The sequence below is a fragment of the Gobio gobio genome, assembly GCF_949357685.1.
Source record: "Gobio gobio genome assembly, chromosome: 9".
Lineage (NCBI taxonomy): Eukaryota > Metazoa > Chordata > Actinopteri > Cypriniformes > Gobionidae > Gobio > Gobio gobio.
In genome coordinates, this window is record NC_137115.1 from 2,891,642 (window position 1) to 2,902,841 (window position 11,200).

General features: G+C 37.7%; 1 protein-coding gene across 2 annotated transcripts in view; it reads left to right on the forward strand.

Annotated features, from left to right (window-relative positions):
- abcc8b (ATP-binding cassette, sub-family C (CFTR/MRP), member 8b) overlaps positions 1 to 11,200 on the forward strand; it is a 76,364-nt gene that overhangs the window by 53,667 nt on the left and 11,497 nt on the right. For both annotated transcript variants that reach the window (XM_079825339.1, XM_079825338.1), the window contains one exon: positions 7,761 to 7,881. In XM_079825339.1, the coding sequence (XP_079681465.1) occupies positions 7,761 to 7,881 (121 nt within the window). The remainder of the gene's footprint in view (positions 1 to 7,760; positions 7,882 to 11,200) is intronic.

The following is an 11,200-nucleotide window of genomic DNA, read 5'->3' on the forward strand; positions in this document are numbered from 1 at the left end:
TTTCTCACAAATGCAGTTTGCTCAGATTTTCTCACAAATGCAATTTGCACAGATTTTTGCGCAGATTTTCTCACAAATGCAGTTTGCGCAGATTTTCTCACAAATGCAGTTTGCGCAGATTTTCTCACAAATGCAGTTTGCGCAGATTTTCTCACAAATGCAGTTTGCGCAGATTTTCTCACAAATGCAATTCACGCAGATTTTCCCACAAAGGCAATTTGCGCAGATTTTCTCACAAATGCAGTTCGCGCAGATTTTCTCACAAATCTAGTTTGCTCAGATTTTCTCACAAATGCAATTTGCGCAGATTTTTGCGCAGATTTTCTCACAAATGCAGTTTGCGCAGATTTTCTCAAAAATGCAGTTCGCGCAGACTTTCTCACAAATGCAATTTGCGCAGATTTTCTCACAAATGCAGTTTGCGCAGACTTTCTCACAAATGCAATTCACGCAGATTTTCTCACAATGGCAGTTTGCGCAGATTTTCTCACAAATGCAGTTTGCGCAGATTTTCTCACAAATGCAGTTTGCTCAGATTTTCTCACAAATGCAGTTTGCTCAGATTTTCTCACAAATGCAGTTTGCGCAGATTTTCTCACAAATGCAGTTTGCTCAGATTTTCTCACAAATGCAGTTTGCGCAGATTTTCTCAAAAATGCAGTTCGCGCAGACTTTCTCACAAATGCAGTTTGCGCAGATTTTCTCACAAATGCAGTTTGCGCAGATTTTCTCACAAATGCAGTTTGCGCAGATTTTCTCACAAATGCAATTCACGCAGATTTTCCCACAAAGGCAATTTGCGCAGATTTTCTCACAAATGCAGTTCGCGCAGATTTTCTCACAAATGCAGTTTGCGCAGATTTTCTCACAAATGCAGTTTGCGCAGATTTTTGCGCAGATTTTCTCACAAATGCAGTTTGCGCAGATTTTCTCAAAAATGCAGTTCGCGCAGACTTTCTCACAAATGCAGTTTGCGCAGATTTTCTCACAAATGCAGTTTGCGCAGACTTTCTCACAAATGCAATTCACGCAGATTTTCTCACAATGGCAGTTTGCAGATTTTCTCACAAATGCAGTTTGCGCAGATTTTCTCACAAATGCAGTTTGCTCAGATTTTCTCACAAATGCAGTTTGCGCAGATTTTCTCACAAATGCAGTTTGCGCAGATTTTCTCACAAATGCAGTTTGCTCAGATTTTCTCACAAATGCAGTTTGCACAGATTTTCTCAAAAATGCAGTTCGCGCAGACTTTCTCACAAATGCAGTTTGCGCAGATTTTCTCACAAATGCAGTTTGCGCAGATTTTTTCACAAATGCAGTTTGCGCAGATTTTCTCACAAATGTCGTTTGCGCAGATTTTCTCACAAATGCAATTCACACAGATTTTCTCACAAGTGCAGTGTAGTAAACGTTGTTTGTACGGGAAGAAGGAGGCGGGAACCGGCGGACATTCAAAACAACTTTTAATTAAACAAACACAAACTAAAATGGCGGCGACAGCCCCTCGCGGACGACTGTCGCCTACATACAAATAAACACAAAATGAAAATAATAAGCTGCAGCCCCTCACGGTCGACTGCAGCAACACATAACAAAACATAAATAAAATACAACATAAAATCCAGGCCTGGTCCTCTCTCGTCCCTCACTGTCGTCGCTCCTCCTTTATACTCCCTAACTCCTCCGCAAGGGCCGAGATCGCTGCGGCTCGCAGCTGGCGCTCATCCTCTCTGATGAGCGCCGCCTCGTCCCGCCCTCACGGTCCCTCGGCCTCGCTGCTCGCCACATGCAGTTTGCGCAGATTTTCTCACAAATGCAGTTTGCTCAGATTTTCTCACAAATGCAATTTGCGCAGATTTTCTCACAAATGCAGTTTGCGCAGATTTTCTCAAAAATGCAGTCCGCGCAGACTTTCTCACAAATGCAGTTTGCGCAGATTTTCTCACAAATGCAGTTTGCGCAGATTTTCTCACAAATGCAGTTTGCGCAGACTTTCTCACAAATGCAGTTTGCGCAGACTTTCTCACAAATGCAATTCACGCAGATTTTCTCACAATGGCAATTTGCGCAGATTTTCTCACAAATGCAGTTTGCACAGATTTTCTCACAAATGCAGTTTGCTCAGATTTTCTCACAAATGCAATTTGCGCAGATTTTCTCACAAATGCAATTTGCGCAGATTTTTGCGCAGATTTTCTCACAAATGCAGTTTGCGCAGATTTTCTCAAAAATACAGTTCGCGCAGACTTTCTCACAAATGCAGTTTGCGGAGATTTTCTCACAAATGCAGTTTGCGCAGATTTTCTCACAAATGCAGTTTGCGCAGACTTTCTCACAAATGCAATTCACGCAGATTTTCTCACAAATGCAGTTTGCGCAGATTTTCTCACAAATGCAGTTTGCGCAGATTTTCTCACAAATGCAGTTTGCTCAGATTTTCTCACAAATGCAGTTTGCGCAGATTTTCTCAAAAATGCAGTTCGCGCAGACTTTCTCACAAATGCAGTTTGCGCAGATTTTCTCACAAATGCAGTTTGCGCAGATTTTCTCACAAATGCAGTTTGCGCAGATTTTCTCACAAATGTCGTTTGCGCAGATTTTCTCACAAATGCAATTCACGCTGATTTTCTCACAAAGGCAATTTGCGCAGATTTTCTCACAAATGTTGTTTGCGCAGATTTTCTCACAAATGCAATTCACGCTGATTTTCTCACAAAGGCAATTTGCGCAGATTTTCTCACAAATGCAGTTTGCGCAGATTTTCTCACAAATGCAGTTTGCTCAGATTTTCTCACAAATGCAATTTGCGCAGATTTTTGCGCAGATTTTCTCACAAATGCAGTTTGCGCAGATTTTCTCAAAAATGCAGTTTGCGCAGATTTTCTCACAAATGCAGTGTGCGCAGATTTTCTCACAAATGCAGTTTGCGCAGATTTTCTCACAAATGCAATTCACGCAGATTTTCCCACAAAGGCAATTTGCGCAGATTTTCTCACAAATGCAGTTCGCGCAGATTTTCTCACAAATCTAGTTTGCTCAGATTTTCTCACAAATGCAATTTGCGCAGATTTTTGCGCAGATTTTCTCACAAATGCAGTTTGCGCAGATTTTCTCAAAAATGCAGTTCGCGCAGACTTTCTCACAAATGCAGTTTGCGCAGATTTTCTCACAAATGCAGTTTGCGCAGACTTTCTCACAAATGCAATTCACGCAGATTTTCTCACAATGGCAGTTTGCGCAGATTTTCTCACAAATGCAGTTTGCGCAGATTTTCTCACAAATGCAGTTTGCTCAGATTTTCTCACAAATGCAGTTTGCTCAGATTTTCTCACAAATGCAGTTTGCGCAGATTTTCTCACAAATGCAGTTTGCTCAGATTTTCTCACAAATGCAGTTTGCGCAGATTTTCTCAAAAATGCAGTTCGCGCAGACTTTCTCACAAATGCAGTTTGCACAGATTTTCTCACAAATGCAGTTTGCGCAGATTTTCTCACAAATGCAGTTTGCGCAGATTTTCTCACAAATGTCGTTTGCGCAGATTTTCTCACAAATGCAATTCATGCAGATTTTCTCACAAAGTCAATTTGCGCAGATTTTCTCACAAATGCAGGTTGCGCAGATTTTCTCACAAATGCAGTTTGCTCAGATTTTCTCACAAATGCAATTTGCACAGATTTTTGCGCAGATTTTCTCACAAATGCAGTTTGCGCAGATTTTCTCAAAAATGCAGTTTGCGCAGATTTTCTCACAAATGCAGTTTGCGCAGATTTTCTCACAAATGCAGTTTGCGCAGATTTTCTCACAAATGCAGTTTGCGCAGATTTTCTCACAAATGCAATTCACGCAGATTTTCCCACAAAGGCAATTTGCGCAGATTTTCTCACAAATGCAGTTCGCGCAGATTTTCTCACAAATCTAGTTTGCTCAGATTTTCTCACAAATGCAATTTGCGCAGATTTTTGCGCAGATTTTCTCACAAATGCAGTTTGCGCAGATTTTCTCAAAAATGCAGTTCGCGCAGACTTTCTCACAAATGCAATTTGCGCAGATTTTCTCACAAATGCAGTTTGCGCAGACTTTCTCACAAATGCAATTCACGCAGATTTTCTCACAATGGCAGTTTGCGCAGATTTTCTCACAAATGCAGTTTGCGCAGATTTTCTCACAAATGCAGTTTGCTCAGATTTTCTCACAAATGCAGTTTGCTCAGATTTTCTCACAAATGCAGTTTGCGCAGATTTTCTCACAAATGCAGTTTGCTCAGATTTTCTCACAAATGCAGTTTGCGCAGATTTTCTCAAAAATGCAGTTCGCGCAGACTTTCTCACAAATGCAGTTTGCGCAGATTTTCTCACAAATGCAGTTTGCGCAGATTTTCTCACAAATGCAGTTTGCGCAGATTTTCTCACAAATGCAATTCACGCAGATTTTCCCACAAAGGCAATTTGCGCAGATTTTCTCACAAATGCAGTTCGCGCAGATTTTCTCACAAATGCAGTTCGCGCAGATTTTCTCACAAATGCAGTTTGCGCAGATTTTCTCACAAATGCAGTTTGCGCAGATTTTTGCGCAGATTTTCTCACAAATGCAGTTTGCGCAGATTTTCTCAAAAATGCAGTTCGCGCAGACTTTCTCACAAATGCAGTTTGCGCAGATTTTCTCACAAATGCAGTTTGCGCAGACTTTCTCACAAATGCAATTCACGCAGATTTTCTCACAATGGCAGTTTGCACAGATTTTCTCACAAATGCAGTTTGCGCAGATTTTCTCACAAATGCAGTTTGCTCAGATTTTCTCACAAATGCAGTTTGCGCAGATTTTCTCACAAATGCAGTTTGCGCAGATTTTCTCACAAATGCAGTTTGCTCAGATTTTCTCACAAATGCAGTTTGCACAGATTTTCTCAAAAATGCAGTTCGCGCAGACTTTCTCACAAATGCAGTTTGCGCAGATTTTCTCACAAATGCAGTTTGCGCAGATTTTCTCACAAATGCAGTTTGCGCAGATTTTCTCACAAATGTCGTTTGCGCAGATTTTCTCACAAATGCAATTCACACAGATTTTCTCACAAATGCAGTGTAGTAAACGTTGTTTGTACGGGAAGAAGGAGGCGGGAACCGGCGGACATTCAAAACAACTTTTAATTAAACAAACACAAACTAAAATGGCGGCGACAGCCCCTCGCGGACGACTGTCGCCTACATACAAATAAACACAAAATGAAAATAATAAGCTGCAGCCCCTCACGGTCGACTGCAGCAACACATAACAAAACATAAATAAAATACAACATAAAATCCAGGCCTGGTCCTCTCTCGTCCCTCACTGTCGTCGCTCCTCCTTTATACTCCCTAACTCCTCCGCAAGGGCCGAGATCGCTGCGGCTCGCAGCTGGCGCTCATCCTCTCTGATGAGCGCCGCCTCGTCCCGCCCTCACGGTCCCTCGGCCTCGCTGCTCGCCACATGCAGTTTGCGCAGATTTTCTCACAAATGCAGTTTGCTCAGATTTTCTCACAAATGCAATTTGCGCAGATTTTCTCACAAATGCAGTTTGCGCAGATTTTCTCAAAAATGCAGTCCGCGCAGACTTTCTCACAAATGCAGTTTGCGCAGATTTTCTCACAAATGCAGTTTGCGCAGATTTTCTCACAAATGCAGTTTGCGCAGACTTTCTCACAAATGCAGTTTGCGCAGACTTTCTCACAAATGCAATTCACGCAGATTTTCTCACAATGGCAATTTGCGCAGATTTTCTCACAAATGCAATTTGCGCAGATTTTCTCACAAATGCAATTTGCGCAGATTTTTGCGCAGATTTTCTCACAAATGCAGTTTGCGCAGATTTTCTCAAAAATACAGTTCGCGCAGACTTTCTCACAAATGCAGTTTGCGGAGATTTTCTCACAAATGCAGTTTGCGCAGATTTTCTCACAAATGCAATTCACGCAGATTTTCTCACAAATGCAGTTTGCGCAGATTTTTTCACAAATGCAGTTTGCGCAGATTTTCTCACAAATGCAATTCACGCAGATTTTCTCACAAATGCAATTCACGCAGATTTTCTCACAATTGCAGTTTGCTCAGATTTTCTCAAAAATGCAGTTCGCGCTGATTTTCTCACAAATGCAGTTTGCGCAGATTTTTGCGCAGATTTTCTCACAAATGCAGTTTGCGCAGATTTTCTCAAAAATACAGTTCACGCAGACTTTCTCACAAATGCAGTTTGCGGAGATTTTCTCACAAATGCAGTTTGCGCAGATTTTCTCACAAATGCAGTTTGCGCAGATTTTCTCACAAATGCAGTTTGCGCAGATTTTCTCAAAAATACACTTCGCGCAGACTTTCTCACAAATGCAGTTCGCGCAGACTTTCTCACAAATGCAGTTTGCTGAGATTTTCTCACAAATGCAGTTTGCGCAGATTTTTTCACAAATGCAATTCACGCAGATTTTCTCACAAATGCAATTCACGCAGATTTTCTCACAACTGCAGTTTGCGCAGATTTTCTCACAAATGCAGTTGAGCAACGTCCTCTTCCAAAACAGCAGATTTCAGGCATGTAATAATTAATTCATCCCAAAATTGAGTTTGATACACAATAGTGATCTTGCAATACAGTACAATACACCCTCAATACTTTGAACAAATCCAAAATAGTTCAAATGGTAGGCTATAGTTTTTAATTATTACTTTTAACACAGTTCATTTAAGTGTGATATTGCATCAGATGTGAACTTATAGGCTGGGCTTGGTCTTTCTTCCCCGGGAAATGGTGACAGCAGAAAATAAATATTCATAATTCTGCTTATAATATAGCCTACTCTGCTTAAAATATATTTTATTTTTAATTTATTAAAAATATTTAATAAAAAATGAAAGCTCAAATGTGTGCCCTTCAGGATTTACCATATTTTATGTGACATTAAAATATCTCATACAAAACTAATCTGTCTAAACTTTAATCCACAATACATTGTTGCATTTTAGTATTGCAATATATTGTGATACGATACACCCTAAACAAAAATGTTATTATCATATGTACAAATTACTTATATCCCGTTACACTACAGTGGATAAATGGTATGGAGGATGGATGCATTTTTAATGAGAAAAAACTAGCCCTAGCTAATTTACTATGTAACTAATTTTGCACTGATACCATATTACATATAAACAATATTATCTTTAAATTATTATGATTTTTTTTTAATTAAAATAGGGTTGGCATAGTGAAAATCTCAAAAAGATTAATAATAGATACAGTAAGACAGAAACTCAGCTGTTCACCGCTCATTTTCGTCAGCAGAAAACATGTTTCAGGGCTTCTTGGACTAGCGTAAATTGACCCAAAGCGCCATCTGCTGTTTTGCAAGAGGAAGTTGCTCAACTGCATTTGTGAGAAAATCTGCGCAAACTGCATTTGTGAGAAATTCTGCGCAAACTGATTGTAATTGACAGGTATTTGTATGGACTAGATTTGGTATTTGTTCAAAGGTTACATGGAATTTGGATGGTTTGTATTCATTTGTGAAATATGATGTACGCTCACTCATTTATTATTTGCAAAACACAGTACATATATTTGTTACACCTTTGCATTTTCGCTCAAACTGACCTTTGTATTTGCAAATCGCTTTCTGTTTGTTTGTGAGTCGAGTTTTCCTTTGCAAAGCCGATTGTGTTTGTTTGCAAAATGCTGGATTTGTTTGTTTAATTATGGCACAAAATTGACTCCATATTCTCTTGCTCTCCTGAAGGTGTCGAACTACCTGAACTGGATCGTGCGGAACCTGGCGGACATGGAGGTGCAGCTGGGCTGTGTGAAGAGAGTCAGCGCGCTCATACACACTCACGCCGAGAACTACGACGGCCTCATGAGTGAGTCAACACACACCAGCTCTGGACACACTGGGAGCAGTGGGGGTTTAACCATAATAATAATTAAAAAAAAAAAAATGATGAATTAAATATTAATTTAAATAATAATAAGAGTCAGAATATCGTTTTTTGGATTTTAAAGTATATTTGAATTAATATGAAATACTGAAATATTATTAATATTATTTATTTGATGATGTACACAAACATACACTCACCTAAAGGATTATTAGGAACACCTGTTCAATTTCTCATTAATGCAATTATCTAATCAACCAATCACATGGCAGTTGCTTCAATGCATTTAGGGGTGTGGTCCTGGTCAAGACAATCTCCTGAACTCCACACTGAATGTCAGAATGGGAAAGAAAGGAGATTTAAGCAATTTTGAGCGTGGCATGGTTGTTGGTGCCAGACGGGCCGGTCTGAGTATTTCACAATCTGCTCAGTTACTGGGATTTTCACGCACAACCATTTCTAGGGTTTACAAAGAATGGTGTGAAAAGGGAAAAACATCCAGTATGCGGCAGTCCTGTGGGCGAAAATGCCTTGTTGATGCTAGAGGTCAGAGGAGAATGGGCCGACTGATTCAAGCTGATAGAAGAGCAACTTTGACTGAAATAACCACTCGTTACAACCGAGGTCTGCAGCAAAGCATTTGTGAAGCCACAACACACACAACCTTGAGGCGGATGGGCTACAACAGCAGAAGACCCCACCGGGTACCACTCATCTCCACTACAAATAGGAAAAAGAGGCGACAATTTGCACCAGCTCACCAAAAGTGGACAGTTGAAGACTGGAAAAATGTTGCCTGGTCTGATGAGTCTGGATTTCTGTTGAGACATTCAGATGGTAGAGTCAGAATTTGGCGTAAACAGAATGAGAACATGGATCCATCATGCCTTGTTACCACTGTGCAGGCTGGTGGTGGTGGTGTAATGGTGTGGGGGATGTTTTCTTGGCACACTTTAGACCCCTTAGTGCCAATTGGGCATGGTTTAAATGCCACGGCCTACCTGAGCATTGTTTCTGACCATGTCCATCCCTTTATGAGCACCATGTCCCCATCCTCTGATGGCTACTTCCAGCAGGATAATGCACCGTCACAAAGCTCCAATCATTTCAAATTGGTTTCTTGAACATGACAATGAGTTCACTGAACTAAAATGGCCCCCACAGTCACCAGATCTCAACCCAATAGAGCATCTTTGGGATGTGGTGGAACGGGAGCTTCGTGCCCTGGATGTGCATCCCACAAATCTCCATCAACTGCAAGATGCTCTCCTATCAATATGGGCCAACATTTCTAAAGAATGCTTTCAGCACCTTGTGGAACCAATACCACGTAGAATTAAGGCAGTTCTGAAGGTGAAAGGGGGTCAAACACAGTATTAGTGTGTGTTCCTAATAATCCTTTAGGTGAGTGTATTTTGAACCAATCAGTTGTTCATAATAATTCAGAAAAAGCAATAATAAATAATAATACCATTTTTGGGAACATTAATAATAATAATAATAATAATAATAATATATATATATATACTGTTAGCAGAAAAAATATCATTATATTCACCAAAAAAAAAAAAAAAAAAAAAAAAAAAAAAAAAAAAAAATTATATATATATATATATATATATATATATATATATATATATATATATAAAATGCACATTTTAATTTTATTTAAAAATTCCATATATATTTTTTAAATATATCTAAATGAAAATAAATATCGATATACAGGTTTATATTGTTATATATATATATATATATATATATATATATATATATATATATATATATATATATATATATATATATATATATTTTTTTTTTTTTTTTTTTTTTTTTTTTTTTTTTTTTTTGGTGAATATAATGATATTTTTTCTGCTAACAGTATATATGTGTGTGTGTGTGTGTGTGTGTGTGTGTGTGTGTAAGATAACATTTAGGAAACAATACAACTATGAATATATTAGTAAAATATTAGTTTCATAATCATAATATAATATAACGTTTTTTTAAATTATTATTATATCTGAATTAATATAAACTACTTTTATTATTATTATTATTATTATTATTATTATTGATGTTATGGTACAAATGAACCAACAAGTAGTTCATATTCAAAAAGAAAAAAAGTTATAATAAATAATAAATATTTTATTTTAAAAAAATTAAATAAAGGAAATATAGAAAAAAAATCAAATTCATTTATTTTAATTAAACATTTTATATATTTTTACTTATATATTTTACTTATATTTATATATATATATATATATATATATATTTTATAAATAATAATTATAAATTAAATAACAATTTACAAATAATTGTACTAATTGTTTCATAGTTTATACTGATATATATATATATATATATATATATATATATATATATATATATATATATATATATATATATATATATATATATATATATATATAAATCATGATTAATTTCAATGATCAGATATATTATTAAATATAAAATATACTGTATTTTAAAACCAATAATTTCTATATAAAGTATATTTGTAATTTTTTTCTGGTATATAGAGTAATAATTAATGTTCATTCAGGGAAAAACAAAATGGGAACATTTATTATTATTAATAATAATCAAATTATAGTATTGATAATTGATCTAAACCCATATAATAATAATAATATATTATATGAGTCAAATATTAATTGATATAATAATTAGCATTCGTAACTATTTGAATGCACAGTGTATATATGATGAGTGTGATGATATCTAGTGTGTGTTTGCATGTGTGTGTGTGTATGTGCGATGATGATGTGTGTGTGCTCGATGATGATGATGATGATGTGTGTGTGTGTGTGTGTGAGAATGTGTGAGTGTGTGTGAGTTCGTGTGTGTGTGTGAGTGAGAGTTTGTGTGTGCTTGTGTGCGCGTGTGCGCGTGTGTGTGTGTGTATGTGCGATGATGATGTGTGTGCTCGATGATGATGATGTGTGTGTGTGTGTGTGTGTGTGTGTGTGAGTGGGTGTGTGTGTGTGTGTGTGTGTGTGTGAATGTATGAGTGTGAGTGTGTGTGAGTGCAAGTGTGTGTGAGTGCGTGTGTGTGTGTGTGTGAGTGAGTGAGTGCGAGTGTGTGTGAGTGTGAGTTTGTGTGTTTGTGTGTGTGTGTGCTTGATGATGATGATGATGATGTGTGTGTGTGTGTGTGTGTGTGAGAGAGAGAGAGAGAGAGAGAGTGCCAGTGTGTGTGAGTTTGTGTGTGTGTGTGTGTGAGAGAGAGAGAGAGAGTGAGTGCCAGTGTGTGTGAGTGTGAGTGTGAGTT